Here is a 15,342-nt window from a genome sequence, read left to right as displayed (position 1 = left end):
CTGGACAAGGCACCCCAGGCTCGGCTTCACACAGCCAACTCTCATTCACACTGCCTCCCTACAGCAAGCTCAGCGGAGAGCTCTTGAAATCTTGCACTGGCTTTCTGCTGAAGAAAAGCCAGCGCAGACTGAGCCCTTCACTTGCCCTGGGGAGAGTGGGTGCAGCGGGTACCATGCTCTCCTCCTCCTCCACTCAGATCCTACTTTGTGGACCCCTCCTTTGTGCAGCAATGGCTTCATACAGCAGTCTGTAGCCACTGCCAAACTGTAATTAATACAAATATATGAGATGAGCCAGCCACAGAAGGGTGAACGGAAACCTGAACAACATATCCGCTAAGAATCATTTATTCCCTGCTTTTCTCTTTTTTTCAATACTATTCACTTCCTCACAAATTAATCACAGATTGCCTAGGACCAGAGGTCACTCTGTGGCTAGGCCAGGTGGCTCCAGGGGACAGGGCCCAAGTCCCAGCCCTGTCTATGCTGCCCTGGTTAACAAGCAGCTCTCCTCCCTCTGCTTCAGTTTCCCTCTCCCTGGCAGCCATTGCAGCTCCCCACGACTGTCCATCTTGCCTTCTCCAAGAAGTTTACCCCCCCCTACCGAGGGACAGGATTGCCCATCCACTGAGCATCTGGGAAAGGCAAGCAGAGGGGTACCAGCAGGAGGGCTGAGCCTCCAGCGGTCTGTGCACCACCTTGCAAGCGGGCCGCCCCTGACCTGCAGCCCCGAGGCAGGCACCGCCAGGCCAGGCAGAGGGAGGAAGGACCCCAGCTATTCCCAGCCGCTCCCTCCCATTCAGACGGGCACTACCTCCAGGGCATCCCTCAGCCCCAGCACATCCCTCGTCCCCGGGGCATCCCTAAGCCCAGCATATCCTTTGATCCCAACACAGCCATCAGCCCTGCCACATCCCTAAATCCCGGCGCATCCCTCGATCCCAGCGCACCAGCACATCCCCCAGCCCCGTCGCACCCCCCGACCCCGGTGCGCCCCTGGAGCCTCGCAAACCCCGCAGGGAGGTGCCTCCCTCACCAGCACCGGGGCAGGGCCCTGCCGCCTCGCGTTGAGGAGCCCCCACGGAGGACGTGGGCTCCAGGACAGCCCCGACGGGGCGGCAGATGTCCCCAAGGCAGTGAGGAGGAGGCGGGCACGGTGGGGAGCCCCCCGCCGCCGTGCCCGCCTCCTCCTCGCCGCGGCGGGCAAGGCTCCGCCCGGCTCCCGGGGCCCGCAGCCAGCCGGCGCCCACCCTGCGGCGGGCTCCCGCTCGCCCGGACTATGAGGAGCGGGACCGGGAGGGGGGCGGCGGCAGCGGCAGCAGCAGCGGCCGCAGCGCAGCGGGAGCGGGGGCGCCGCCGCCGCCGGTCGGGTCATGCCCGTGCGCCCGGGGCGGCGGGGCTGCGGGCTGCGGCGGGATGGGCGCGCTCCGGGCCGGCGCCCTCGCCTTCCTCCTCCTCCTCCTCCTCCTCGGCTGCCTCTTGCCCCGGCGCGGCCCGCTCAGGTGAGCGCACGGCGCGGGTGCTCGGCGCTGCGCGTCCGGCGGGGCGGCCCCCACTCGCGGGCCGTGGGGCTGCGTGGGCCGTTGCTCTCCGCACCGCTCCCCCGGCACTTCCTCCACCGGCACCCGGACCCCCACCCTCCGGGAGCCGCATTTCCCCTCCGGGACACGGGCATCCTCCCCTCTCAGAGGTGGATCTCTCCTGCGGGACCCAGGCGTCCCCTCCCAGACCTGGGACCCACACCCCCACCCCCCATCTGGACCTCTCTCCAGGGGCTGCTCCCCCCAGCCAGAACCTTCCCAGCCCCAATCCAGACCTCCCTGCGGGCTGCCAGAGCTCCTCCAAATCTGGCTTTGCCCCCTGTTCCCCGGGACCCTGACCCAGCACCCCAGGGACCCACCAAACCCTCCCCCTCCAGCCCCAGCCACACAGAGCCAGGCTCTGCCTGTCCACAGCAGCCCCTGCGCCAGTGCTGGGTCCCCGATGGTCCCCCTGGCTCCAGGCCAGCTGGGGACCCTTGCCACAGTGGGAGAAGGGGCAAGCTGAGCCAGGTGATGGCCCATGCAGCTCTTTCTCCTCCAGCTCTGCAAAGCCTCTGTGATGCCCAGATGCTCTCCTGGCTCTGAGTGTTTGGAGGGAGCTCAGGACAGTCCCTGACCCAGCACCTGGGCTGCCCAGACCAGTAGGTGCCCAAGGTCCCGTGGGTGCAGGAACAACTCTTGTCCCACTTGGGTGGAAAATCTAAAGCCCCTGGGTCCCTTTTTCCCTCTCCAGCCACCTTGGGTGCTATCTGGGACAAGGTGGGATGCAGGGGAGAGTGGGCCAGGCACGGAGGGATTGGAGGGCTGAGCCTGCTCCCTGCTCCCACTCCCCCTCCCACCACTTGGCCACTATGGCTGGAGCAGTGCTGGGGGGAACCACAGCATTTGTGGTGGGGAAGTGGGGAAATCATATCAAAATGGGGAGCAGCAGCCAAATCTTGAGAAGAGCCAGGACCCAGGGGCTGTGTGCCAGCACGGCCCTGTCAGTGCCTGCACCCAGGTCATTTCTGCACCCCCTGCAGTCCCCAAGGTCCAAGCATCGCTGGGGCTGCAAATCCACCATTGCTTGGCCAGTTAACTAAGCCTCTTCAAGGAGCTAGTTGCTGTGGTGCCCAGGGAGCCTTCTTCCCACATGCCCCAAGAGACAACCCCCATCCTCCTCTCCAGCAGAGGAGGACATGGTTCACAGATACGTGGCAGGCAGAGGCCTGACTTAACTCCTTGTTACCCTGACTTCTCGCAGTCATCCTCCCAAAGGCACACCTCTCTAATGCAGCTCCTGGAGAGGGAATTTCTGCTAGCCTTTTGCTCTTGGCCATGACCAATCTCAGGTACTCTCTGCTGCCCGTCTCCAATTAAGGGAAAACCTAGCCAGCTGGATCATTTTGGGGTGTCTGTTTCTAGCTGGCAAGGATGCACAGAAGCCCCTCCACGATGAATCCCACTCCCCTGAGAGGAGGTAGGAACAAGGTGTGATGGTAGGAACAAGGAGGGTCCCAGGGGATCCCAGCTCCCAGCATCATCCTTGGCTTGTGATAATGGGCTTGTAGCTTCAAGCAGGAGTGGAACCCACCTGAGCATGGACCTGGCAGGGTTATGAGGCAGCATGCAGCAGCACCAGCAGCATGCTCAAAGCTCCCTTTGTCTCCAGCTAATTCCTCTCCATCACAGCCACATGCCTGGTAATGTGGTGAGCAAACATCTCTTGCACTGTTCCTTGAAATGATCATTATAGACTGACGGAAGGAGAGAAACTGGCAGGCTAAGATGCATTCACAAAAATATCCCCTCCAAGGTCACTTTAAATAAGTCTCCATCATTGTTGGCAGCGCTGCATGGGAGAGCTCATGTCAGCTCTGCACCATGGTCAGTGCAGGTGGGCTTTGCTGCTCCTCTCCTACCACGTCTTCTTGCCCCCTGGCAAGGTGTCACAACCCCAGCTGTGCTCCTGGGCATCTCCTCACTCATTCTAGGCCAGCCCACAGCTTGAGGGGGAGTGTTGTGTCCCCCAGAGCCCCCAAACCATGAGTCCATGCCAGGGAGAGTATGGATGTTTGCTCAGCAACTCAAGCTGGGGCTGGCGATTGAACCTGTTAGCGACCTTCCCCACCTTCCCCTTCCAGCACCAGCACGGAGCCCGGCTGCCAAGCACGAGGCCATCGCCCACTGCGCTCCATCCCCACCGCAGCCGTGGAGCCGGGAGGCACCTGGTGCCGAACACCATGCCAGGGAACATAGCGGGCAGGGGCTTTGCTGGCAGAGGGACAGGCAAAATGCGGGTGCATAGCACTCAGTCTGTGGCAGGTGAGGGGGGGAAGCCACCAGGACCACAGCTGGAGGAAGGGGTCAGCATGCTGACTCAGCGCTGGAGTGGATGTGGTGCAGGCATGGCCATGTCCCTTGGCAGCTGGCAATCCCCGTGGGGTGCCAAAATGTGCCTGCAGATGCCTGGTGCTGGGAGGCAGCTAACCTGCCTCCTCTGCCCCACAGGCTGGTCTCAGGGCGGGAGGAGATTAAAGCTGCTTCCCGAAGCTCGCCCCAGCCCATGTCACCCTCTGATTTCCTGGACAAGCTTATGGGACGACCATCAGGGTATGACGCCCGGATTCGACCCAACTTCAAAGGTAAGAGGAGGACATGAGGCTCTCAAACCTGGCAGTGACCCACACTTATGGCTGCCCAAAACCAGCAAACAGGCAGGTATAGGTTTGGGGGCAGGACCTTGACCCACATCCCTCTGTCCCAAAACTCTCCCCAGAGTCCCAACTGCTCACACGATCACAGCTGCCCTGTGTGTGCCTGCTTTGTCTGACAGTGTAGGTGGCTGCTGTGCTTGCAGAGTGTGGTGAGGTTCACCCTGACACACTATGGGGGTGACTACAGAGAGCGGGGGGATGTTCACCTACATTCATCCACACACGCCTGTGTGGTGCACGTGTCTCCCTGGCCAGTGGCAAGAGGAAGCTTCATGCTGTTTTTCAGGTCCGCCCGTCAACGTGACATGCAACATCTTCATCAATAGCTTCGGCTCTGTCACTGAGACCACCATGGTGAGAGTTTTGCCAATGCAATGGGCTCCTCTCCTGGCTCCTCAGGGCTGGCGGTGGCTCTGCCAGGGATCATGCAGGTCCTGGTGCCTGAGCATGTGGCTGTGCTTACAGGGGTCCTGTGAGCCCTTCTTTGGAGCTGGCCCTGGCGCTACAGTGGGGACATGCAGAGCCACAGCAAATGGCTGTGGCTTTTCTGGGGTCACTTAACCAGAGCTTGGCTGTGTGGGCCACATTCCCCATGCCTGAGCTGGGAGAAATACCTCGAAGGGTCAGAGCAAGGCAGCCAGCAGTAGCTCCCTGCTGTTCACAGGCTCAGCAGGTGCTGTACCAATGCAAGTGAGCTCTCTGTCTCCACCATCCCCAGCCTCCTCGACTGCAGGAGGAACTCATCTGAGGAAGCCCCAGGGCTAAAAATTCCCTATTTGTGCTACTGCAAAGCCTTAATACCATCAACATCACCCCCTCCCCCCACCTCCCCAGGGCCACAGAGCCCTTCGGGGAGTGCCGTAGGCAGCAGCTACCGGTCCTCCTCCTTCTCCTCCTCTCAGCTGCTGTGGCTTTGGCTTTTTAATTTCCCCTGGCTGCCAACAGTGTGGGAAGGCTCCTGAGCTGCCCCTGCTCCACTAACCACTGACATGGTTAGTGTCAGGCAGGCAGCACCTGCAGGGCTGAGCCTCAACTAAGAGACCTCCTTCCCCTTCCATCTCCTCCTCCATCTCTTCCTCCTCCTCCCTGGGCACTGTGGGGTGCTCCTGGCTGACATGGTGCCCTCTGCCCCAGGACTACCGGGTGAATGTCTTCCTGCGTCAGCAGTGGAACGACCCCCGCCTGGCTTACCACGAGTACCCTGACAACTCCCTTGACCTTGACCCCTCCATGCTCGACTCCATCTGGAAGCCAGACTTGTTCTTTGCCAATGAGAAAGGGGCCAATTTCCACGACGTCACCACTGACAACAAGCTGCTGCGCATCTTCAAGAATGGCAATGTGCTCTACAGCATTAGGTAGAACCCTTCTCTGGTGCAGTGCCTGAGTGGGGAGGCAAAGCTTTCCTCTTGCCTCCTGTGGGGCAGCTTTTTCCCCCCAACGCCCTCCTTTCCTCTGCCTCCTCCAGGCTGACACTGATCCTGTCCTGCCCCATGGACCTCAAGAACTTCCCCATGGACATCCAAACATGCACCATGCAGCTGGAGAGCTGTGAGTACCTGAGGGGGGTTCAAGTTGTGCTTGAACCCCCCATCCCATCCCAAAAGCTGGCATCTCCCTGCTTGCGAGGGAGGTTAGCAGGAAGGATCAGGGTGGCGATAAACAGGGTGCATGTGTGCCCCCCATCCCATGGCTCCCTCTGTTCCCTCCAGTTGGCTACACTATGAACGACCTCATCTTTGAGTGGTTGGAGGAGCAAGAGGCTGTGCAGGTGGCAGAGGGCTTGACACTCCCACAGTTCATCCTCAGGGATAAGAAGGACCTGGGCTATTGCACCAAGTACTACAACACAGGTGAGCACCCCAGGGACCTGCTGCCACCCCCCTGCCATGGCCTGGGGGTCCCTGTTGCTCATCAGGGCTGTCTTTCCCTGCAGGCAAGTTCACCTGCATTGAGGTGAAGTTCCACCTGGAGAGGCAGATGGGTTACTACCTGATCCAGATGTACATCCCCAGCCTGCTCATCGTCATCCTCTCCTGGGTCTCCTTCTGGATCAACATGGACGCGGCACCAGCCCGGGTGGGCTTAGGCATCACCACTGTGCTCACCATGACCACACAGAGCGCCGGCTCCCGTGCCTCCCTGCCCAAGGTTAGTGTTGGCTCCATGCTGAGCTCCTGTGCTGCAGCCTGCCCACGGCACCTGTGGTGCCCACTGCCACCCCCAGTGCTCCAGGGCCAGGGGCAGCCTTCCCTTGGGAATGGCTGGCTCTGTAGCCTTGCCGGCTGGGGCACCACATATGCTGTGGGGGAACATGGTGCTGCTCAGCCAGGTGAGTTCTGGCCCATGTGTCCCAGCTGAGAGGGCTCCTGTGCCCCTTGGCAGTGGGGCAAAGCTGGCAGTGAGGAGGATGAGCAAGGTGGGGGGAAGTGGGTCCCTGAGTCCTCTCTCACCCTCACAGGTCTCCTACGTGAAGGCCATCGACATCTGGATGGCTGTGTGCCTGCTCTTTGTCTTTGCCGCCTTGTTGGAGTACGCAGCCGTGAACTTCGTCTCCCGTCAGCACAAGGAGTTCATGCGCCTGCACCGGCGCCAGCGGCGGCAGAGGATGGTGAGTTCCTCCTGCTACCGCTGTCACAATGTCTGCCTGTCCTCAGCCACCAAGGGGACACCCCAGGGCTGCAGGGCCAGTTTCTCAGTGGCTGCTGAGGCAGGGGTCAGTGCTGGGCTGTCTCGCACTGGCTGGGGCTTGCAGACAGCCCCTCTGGCACATCAGGGACACACGAGCATCGCAGTCCTTCTACCTGCCTGAGCAGTACAGTGCAGAGTGCCTCAGGTCCTGCAAGCACAAACACACTCAGGGTGCTGTCCTCCTCCTGCCAGTTCATCCTTGGGCTTTGCTTCCTCTAAAAATGCAGAAAAATAAACAGCAAGGGTGGGGGAAACAGCCTTTCCCCTTACCTGCAGCCCCAAACCTGGGCACCTTGCTATGCCATGGTGGTGACAGGGACTCACTGCTTATGTCAGGGCAATGAAACACCAAGGGGATCTGGTGGCACACAGGGACAGAGTCTGGGCTTGCAGACAGGAGCACAACAGGGCCTGGAGAGCCACTGTCCCCAGCGCTGGGGCAGAGCCATCGATCACCTACTGTCCTGTTTCTGTTTGGTGCACACTGTTGGATGCCAAAAGGGCCTGAGCAGTGGGACAGCCAGCCTGGAGTCCCTGCAGCAGCTGAGCGGCCAGCACAGCAGCGAGCACACCTACACGATGCTCTCGCAGCTCTCCAGCACCCGGGTAAAGCACGACCCTCCAGCAGCCCCCCACGCAGTGCAGTGCACCCCCAGCCAGTTTCCCTCCCCCCGGTCCCCAAAACAAGCCCCCCAGGAGCTGGCCCCAGGGCCCAGCAAGGGCTTGTGGAAGAAGGGCAGTAATTTGCACAGAGCATGTGCAAAGTGGATGGAGCTGACGGTCCCTGAGCTGAAAAGAGACTTGAGAGAGGGGTGGGAATGGAGCAGATTTCCCTGGAGACACCCCCACTCCATGCCTCAGTTTCCCCTTCTGTAAAGCAGGACCAGTGAAACACCCTTTGCTGAGGGATGAGTGATGCTGGGGCAGACCGATGGCTGCTCCTGGGCTGCTGCCTAGCTCCCCAGGCTGTGCCCACAACTCTGGCAGGGTGAGGACTCTGCCTGCCCAGCTTTCCTGGCACAGGCAGGTTTGAGGTACATGTGGCTGCCTGCAGTAACTCCCAGCACGGGCAGTTGCTCAGGGCACACGGATACTTTGCAGCTCAAGGGATAGGGGAGTGGTGTTGCAGGGCAGGCTCCCACGCTGGTGGAGAGATGTTGGGGGACGACTGCAGCTCCAGGGAGGAGATCAGGCCTGATACATCCTTGCCTCCCCACCCAGCCAAGCTGCCTCGAGCCTCCTCTCCACCACCATCAGCCCTTGGATGCCGGGAGATGCTTCCCAGCTCTCCCCAGCACGCTTCCTTGCTCCCTGCCTTTCACAGCCCCTGAGCACCGACTCTTGGATATGAACACCCACCCAACCGGGACGGGGGGGGGAGGCTCTGCCGAACCCAGGAACCATCTGCCAGCTTAAAACAGACCAGAATGCAGCCGCCCTGAGGTGGAGGCTGCACAGCCACCCCGGGGTGCCGCTGGCAAGGCATTGGGTGCAGCCAGGAGCACCCTGGGTTGCTGCTCGGTCAGAAACCAGAGCAGAGCCCCGCAGCTCGCATCTCCCGTGCAAGCGCTGCCTGATGCGGCACAGCCCGAGTGCCGAAGTCCGAAAGCAAATCCCTCCCACAGACGCTGCAAAGCCGGGCCCGGGGAGCTCCCTGCGCTCAGCCTCCGCCCCCAGCAAGGGCCCCGGGGCTGCCCCAGCCCAGAGCGACCCAGCTGAGAGGAACAGCACTCCCAGTCTGCTATCTCCTACCCCAAAACACCCTGGTTTGGCCCGCTGGCTCCCCGGGCTGGGGAAATAGCTGCTGCCCGCCAGAGCACGCAGGGCACCCCGGCTCCTCCCCACCGCGTCTCCCGGGGCGGCCGCAAGCGCTCAGCTTGGGGCAGGGGAATAGAACTCCGCTGCAAATGAAAACTAATTTCAGCAATTTGAGCCACTGCTGCTCTTCCCACTGAGAAATCTTGCTTAGCCGGCAGATTGGTGAGTTAAATAAAGATGCCAGGGCGCAAGCTCTCTGCATGAGAGCCCCCTTGCTGGCTGAGCACCTGTGCAAGCTGACCTCAGCGAGGAGGCTGCTCTCCACAATTTGGAGAGCAGTGACGGTTGGAGACAGCGTTTGGAATCTGACACCCGAGCTGCGTGTGGGCATGGCGCAAGGCGAGGGGCTGGCCTGGAAGAACAGACCCACTGCAGCCAGATACGGCACCAGTGTGGCAGAGGCGGACCAGCCACAGAGACCAAACGAGTGGCCCAGGGGCTCAGAGAGGAGCCACACGTGCAGCCTGGACTTGCACCTGCCAATCCCTCACCAAATCTTTGCACACACAATCCCCCCCAAGGATAAAAGAGCAGGATGAGGCAAGTGGCTAACAATGCACAGCTGTTGGTGGGGAGGAGTGCTGGCACTGCTGGCTGACACCTGAGGGACTGCGAGGTGAGCAGGGCTGTGCCGTGAACGATGATGGCAGGCTGCGGCCTGAGGGTGAGGGCAGGTGCCTGACTCTCGCTGCACTTTTGCAGGCTTTATCGTGGGCATGCAGCCCCAGGGGCACACTGCCCTCCCTGCAGCCACCTGCCAGCATGGGGAGAGATGGGGTGAGCAAGGGCAGAGAGACCAGAAAGGAGTCCAGCTCTCTCAGCCTCCCTCCTCTGCTGCACTGGGCAGCCCCTGCCAAGCAGCCATGAGCAGAAATGCTGGTCTGGGCCCTTGGAGGGACTGGGAGGCCCTGCAAACCCTGATGGCAGTCAGGCTCCTGCGTCCCTGCCCAGCTCTGCCCCAGCAATCTGCCTGTCCCCTCCTATTCACCAGCACAGGCATGCTTTCACCCTGCAGCAAAGACAGCTGCCACAGCAGTGCCTGCACCCCAATGCACCCTGCACACCTAAGTGCTCTGCATCCTAGTGCACCTTGTACCCCTGTGTCCTGCACTCCCATGCAACCTGCATCCTCTGCACCCCCCACGTGCCCATTCCCCCCCCCGCCCCCAGTTCATCCCTGTCCCCCCAGCTGCCACAAAGCCAGGCACACCTGAGCTGGAGCCGGGAGGAGGCTGGGGGAGATTGGCATCGGGCTGCCAGGGTTGGAGTTGCATTTGGATGCACCTTTAAAACACATGCCAGGTGACAAGGCAGTCGGTCAGTGCTCACCCCTGCACACACACCCCCCGCCCCCCACTGTCTGTCTCTGCCTGCAGCCTGTCAGCCCAGTGCTTTTGCCTGCATGCTTCAGGCTTTCTGAAAAAAGTACCTAACCTTGTGCCGGGCACTTTCATGACCGTATCACCCAGCGGGGAAGGGAGTGTGGGGAGGGTGGTGTATAGGACTTGCAGCCACAAGTACCTGCTCACCCTGCAGCATCAGTGCCCACAGGGTGCCCTGGCTGACAGCCTTTCCCTTCACTAGGAGGAAGAGCTTGCCCGTGAGAGCCGCTTCTACTTGCAAGGCTATGGGCTGGGCCACTGCCTGCAGTCAAAGGATGGGGCTGGGGAGGGCCCCAGCATCTACAGCTCCCCCGCAGCCAGCATGCTGCTGTGGGAAGGGGAGAGCCTCCACAGGCGCTACACAGACCATGCCAAGCGCATCGACACCATCTCCCGAGCAGTCTTCCCTTTCACCTTCCTGGTCTTCAATGTCTTCTACTGGGTAATCTACAAAGTGCTGCGCTCGGAGGACATCCACTCGGTGCCCTGAGGCCTGGAAAAGCATGACTGCCTCTCAGTCAGACCCCTCCCAGCGCACCTGCGCACCACGAGCTGAGTCAGAACCACATTTCCGTCTGTCCCAGAGTAGCAGCACAGCTAGGCTGGGCCTTGGAGCCTGGACATGTGGCAGCTCCCATGTCCCTTCAGATGCCAGGGCACCAAGTGGGGGGATCAACAACCCCAGGTCCCCACAGTCAGCTGGAGAGAGGGAACCCTCCTGCCTCCTGCACGATGGGTTCCTGCTGGGGGAGCCCCAGGTACCCAGGGATGTTGTGCTGCTGTGGCACAGGGGACCCCCTGGTACTTTGGGATGCTGCACAGCTGGTGGCCAGGGATCACCAACTTTGAGCCAAACACCCTCCATCTCTCCGCACCATCTGTGACAGGCTGCTGCTTCTCCAGGCTGCATCACTGAGCTGTGGGCCAGAAGCAGCCAGGCAAGAGGCTGCAGTCCTCCCTCCTCCCCTGGCCCGGACCTCAATTGCAGGAAAGAGCAGGCAGCACCCATGCCTGCGCCCAGACTCTGTGGGGTGCTGGCTATGGCCCCATAGCCCCCAGCTCAGCAACAGACAGGGTCCCTCTGGCCCCCAGACAGCTCCAACGCATAGCAAAGTAGCGGGTCAGGGATGCTGCCCTCCCTGCAGAGTCCAGAGCTGCCCACAATGACCATGGCCGCAGGCAGGACTGGCAGGGACACTGGGCAGCAGGTTCAGTTTCCTCCAAGGAAATGCCAGCCCTGGGACAGGTAGCAGATGAGCCCGGTCCTGCTGACAGTGAAGGGGTGCAGACAGACATTGCAGCTGCAGATGGGAGCTGCTTGGCACTGAGGAGCTGGCACTGCACTACCTGCAGAGCAGGGCCCACAGCTTGTCTTCCGAGGGAGACTTTTGGGAAGAAAGTAGTGGGGGCAGCTTGGCCAATCCCTTTGGAGGAGTAGAGTGAGTGGAGGCATCCCCAGATTGCTGCATTCCCATGACACCACTGTGCCAGCAGAGAGCCAGAGGTGAAAACCACCCTGTTCCCCAGCTTTCTCCCCACCCCAGCGCCCAGGCATGGCATCCCCCAGGCAGATTCACCCCTGATGCTCCTCCACTGCAGAGGAGAGCATCTGAAACCTCGACAGAACAAGCTCAGCAAGGCTGCCAGCTCTCAAGACCTGGATATCCTCTGTGCATAGCAGGAAATAAAAGCAGTAGGTGATGTTTATGTAGGTCCTACAGAGAGAAATGTGTTGATGCTCTCCTTTCCCCCTGTTCACAGCCAGCCATGGGGGGCTCGTAGCCCAGTGGGGTCCATCCCCCCACAGCCTTGGGCACAGGAGAGGGCCTAGGATCTTAAAGGCAGGGCAGGATGGAAATGGGATTCACCCCTTTCCTTGGAGGCTGTGATGCCACCATGGCATGGCATGGCAAGAGCCCGTCATGGCAAAAAGGATCCTGCAGGGCAGGGGGACATGGGTGGGAGGCCAGCACTGCCTGCTGAAGCCAGACCTATGCAGAAACACAGGCCCATCCCACTGCCGTGCACACCTTCCCCACTGTGGGGCTCCTTGCGGGGTCCCACCATGTATCCAGGCCAGGCTTTCAAGACTTGTTGTTGGGGAGGCCCTGTTTGGAGGTGGAGGAAGGGGTGCACCTCATCTCGCCTGGCACCCAGTCCCCCAAGGCAGTGCCGAACAGGGAGGCGCCAGTACCCAGGCAGCACCTGCAAGAGCTGGGCAGCCAAGCCATCCTCTAGCAGCAGAGGGCTTTTAAACAGCATCAGTCTTCCTAGGCAAATAAAGCCTTTCTGGGATTTGCAGTGGTGCACTGGGGGTTTGTCTCTGCGGAGGAGCCTGCAGCCAGCTCCAGGTCCCGATGGGGCCCCCTGTGTGTGGGAGGGATCTGGGGACAAGGACGCAACAGCCCTATGGGGACAGGAGCCCTGACCTACACTTACACCCAGATATCATTACCTCCATGTGTGATTTTTCTGACATAATTGGTCATGACTGTTGGGTTTTATCTCCTGTGTGGGAGATGCCAGCAGGGCTGGGCAGGAGTCCCTCACAAGCTCCCAGTCCCAAACCCCAACAACCTCCTCCCTCCCCGCCCCAACTCTGTGGGGTGCTTCCCATGGTCACCCGAGCTCCTTTCCACCCCATCCAGGCTTGGCCAGGGGACAGAACACAAGATGGGGCAGATGTGGGGCCAGGGGGGCCTCTGGCTCTGAGGTGGATCTCAGACACCCGAACATGGGCGAGCATCTCGACATGCAAGCCTCCCTGTGTGGCCCCTTCACACTGGCTTGCTGGGCAGGCGCCAGCCTTACAGAGCTGCCAGCTGTCCCGGGGGGCTTACGCCAGCCCTGCAGTGCCATCCGGGGCCAGCGCTTTTGTCTCCAGCTGGCGCAGGGGTAGGCAGAGCCCGCAGCTGAGGGATGAATGCCCAAGCAAACATCAATCTCCCTCTGTCCTCCCGGCCAAGTTTCACAGACCAGCTCTGTTGGTACCTTGCAGCCCCATCGCACACCCAGTCCCGTCAGGGTCTTCTGCGGCAGAGAGGAGAGAAAGCAAAGTGCACCCACTCTGGTTTGATGCTGGAGTTGTTCTTTAGATGCGACAAACCAACCCCGCCCTGAGGTCTTGCTCTCGCCCCCACCCCAAACCTAGAGAGGACATGGCCAAGGGAAGATCCAGGAGCCGTTTCATGCCACTGTGGCGCACCCAGTTTCTTCACTCCCTGCTCTCCTTTCTCTCCCTTGCCAGCTCTGGGCACCTGGCATCTGTCTGGAGATAAATGCTGTGGTCAGCCCTTAAGCCACCCAGCTCTGTGAACTGGCACGTCCCACAAAACTGAAAATGGTAAAAGCCCAACACATCCTTCCTAAACTAAAGCCCCCGGGTCCCATGCGCTGGTCACAGCAAGGGGGGTAGGGGCTTGCTGTTTGCCACTGCACTAGCATAGGCATGAGGAGAGTGCTGCCCCATGACCCTGCAGACCCTTGTGGTTCAGGCATCCCTAGGAGCAGTTTCAGGGTCAGAAGTAGCACTCAGCCCCCACCCCTGGTCCTCCCAGCAGCCCACTTTGGACTGGGAGCCTCTGGGACACCCATCAAGCTGCAGGGCTGTCACTGCCCTCCAGCACACAGCTCCAGTGGGTCCCTCACATCTTGGGGACAGCCCAGGCTGGGGATGCTGAGCCCCATGCCCTCCCACAGGTTGTAGTGTGGCCAGGGGCCAGTCCAGGTGGCTCCGAGCCCCAGCAAAGCCCCCAGCCTTCGGACAGTCGGTTTTCCATTTCCCACCCAAGGCTACACATTGAGGGATGCATCCTAGCCACCATAGGAAGCAGCTGTATGCACAGGACTAACAGCCATCACCAAGTTAATTGCTGGTTTAAATGGAAGTTAATGGAATAACACCAGGTTAACAGGACTCCCAGACAGTAAAATGAGTATCATCGGCGCTGGCAGCTTCCCGACAGCCTGCCAACAGCATGCCCAGGGCCAGGCAGCCACGGGCACACACAGTTTTGGGGCAGCATGGCCCCTCACCAGCCCCAAGGACTCCCTGGGGCACCCACGTGGGACCAAGGAAACATGCGTCACTGGGCGTGCACTGTGACGGCACGCCAGTCAGGCCCCTGCTCTGCCAACCACAAAGGCCTTGATCCTGCTGGAATTAAGCTCTGCCAGTGTGCGTGGTGGCATTGCAGTGCCAAACCTTCCCTTCTTCCCCCTCTCCCTGCCAAACTCCACACTCCAATCCACCTCCCTGGCATTGCCTTGGGACCAGCCTGCACCGCTCAGGGGAAGCCAGCCAGCACATGCAGGCCATGGGGCACCTCACATATTCCTCAGCCCATGGGGTGTGGGTGTGCCAGGTACTCCTGGAGGCAGGCAGGACACCTGGGAAGGAACAGCGAGGGAGGGCTGGTGCCTGGAGACAAGCAAGTATCAGCACTGCAGCACTCCCAAGCCATGGGAATATTGGATAACTGCCCAGCTCTGGGCTGTGGTTTTGCACAAGAAAAAAAAAACCACAAAGCGATGAGGTTTTCCAGCCCCCCAAATGGCTTGTTTTGTCCAACTTGGAGAAGCCTCTGCGGTTCAGCCCCTCAAGGGACAAGGGGAGGACCCCAGCACTGAAACAAGGAGCAATTATCAAACCATGGGCTCTGAGGAGCTTTTGTTCCCTGGATGCGCCAGAGCAAGGATGGGAGGACACCTAGCGAGATGCCTCCATGGCCCTGCACACCAGCGGCACCCAGAGCCCAATGCCATGATGACCCTGGCCCTGCAGCGGTCCCATCCTGCTCCCCTCCTCTTGGTGTGGCAGGGTCCACTGTAAGAGCTCCAGCAAGGCTGCAGGGGATGGTCCAGCCCTGGCGGAGACACACAGCGGAAAAGAATCGGCTCCTCGTTTCCCACTGCTCTCAGTGCTGCCTTGGCAGTGAGAGCCTCTATGCCTCCCTGACAGGCCACACATGCTACCAATGCCGATATCTCCAGCAGAGTGAGGCCGAGCAGTGCTCACAGCTGTGTAACTCCTGCAAAACCATGGATTAAATCTGAGGCCCATCTCAGAGACACTGACGTGGATGCAGGTGCTCCGGGTCCCACTGACACCAGCATTGTCCCTTCCCAGAGGTTCTCGTCTCACTCAGTCAAGCTGATTTTACTGGTGCAAACAGGGCAATGCCCAGTGACTACGACTTACTCTTGTGGCTGAAC

At 60.5% G+C, this 15,342-nt stretch overlaps 1 protein-coding gene across 3 annotated transcripts; it reads left to right on the top strand.

The window, feature by feature from the left end:
• The first annotated feature begins 1,219 nt into the window (after nt 1-1,219).
• On the top strand, nt 1,220-12,423 carry LOC104642277 (glycine receptor subunit alpha-4). Of its 3 annotated transcripts, XM_075763377.1 has the most exons (9): nt 1,291-1,502; nt 4,032-4,165; nt 4,524-4,591; nt 5,372-5,595; nt 5,706-5,788; nt 5,950-6,090; nt 6,174-6,388; nt 6,699-6,848; nt 10,331-12,423. In XM_075763377.1, exons 1-9 carry the CDS (start codon nt 1,417-1,419, stop codon nt 10,616-10,618), a joined length of 1,389 nt encoding a protein of 462 aa, XP_075619492.1. In that variant the 5' UTR covers nt 1,291-1,416; the 3' UTR covers nt 10,619-12,423. The 3 variants fall into 3 exon arrangements, with proteins under 3 accessions (XP_075619491.1, XP_075619493.1, XP_075619492.1); XM_075763376.1 differs by lacking the exon at nt 4,524-4,591 and having other exon boundaries at nt 1,220-1,502; XM_075763378.1 differs by lacking the exons at nt 4,524-4,591; nt 5,950-6,090 and having other exon boundaries at nt 1,220-1,502; nt 10,331-10,747.
• The last annotated feature ends 2,919 nt before the right edge of the window (nt 12,424-15,342 follow it).

This window comes from Balearica regulorum, chromosome 11 (genome assembly GCF_011004875.1).
Source record: "Balearica regulorum gibbericeps isolate bBalReg1 chromosome 11, bBalReg1.pri, whole genome shotgun sequence".
Classification (NCBI taxonomy): Eukaryota; Metazoa; Chordata; class Aves; order Gruiformes; family Gruidae; genus Balearica; species Balearica regulorum.
The sequence above is the reverse complement of the archived record's forward strand: the minus strand, read 5'-3'. Positions and strand labels throughout refer to the sequence as shown.

What these genes read in the sequence shown, in the direction of transcription:
- LOC104642277 (XM_075763376.1), top strand. Translation starts at nt 1,280, where the DNA reads ATGAGGAGCGGGACCGGGAGGGGGGCGGCGGCAGCGGCAGCAGCAGCG. An exon ending in AATGTGCTCTACAGCATTAG is followed by an intron (nt 5,596 to 5,705) that starts GTAGAACCCTTC and finishes TGCCTCCTCCAG; the next exon opens with GCTGACACTGATCCTGTCCT. An exon ending in CACCATGCAGCTGGAGAGCT is followed by an intron (nt 5,789 to 5,949) that starts GTGAGTACCTGA and finishes TGTTCCCTCCAG; the next exon opens with TTGGCTACACTATGAACGAC.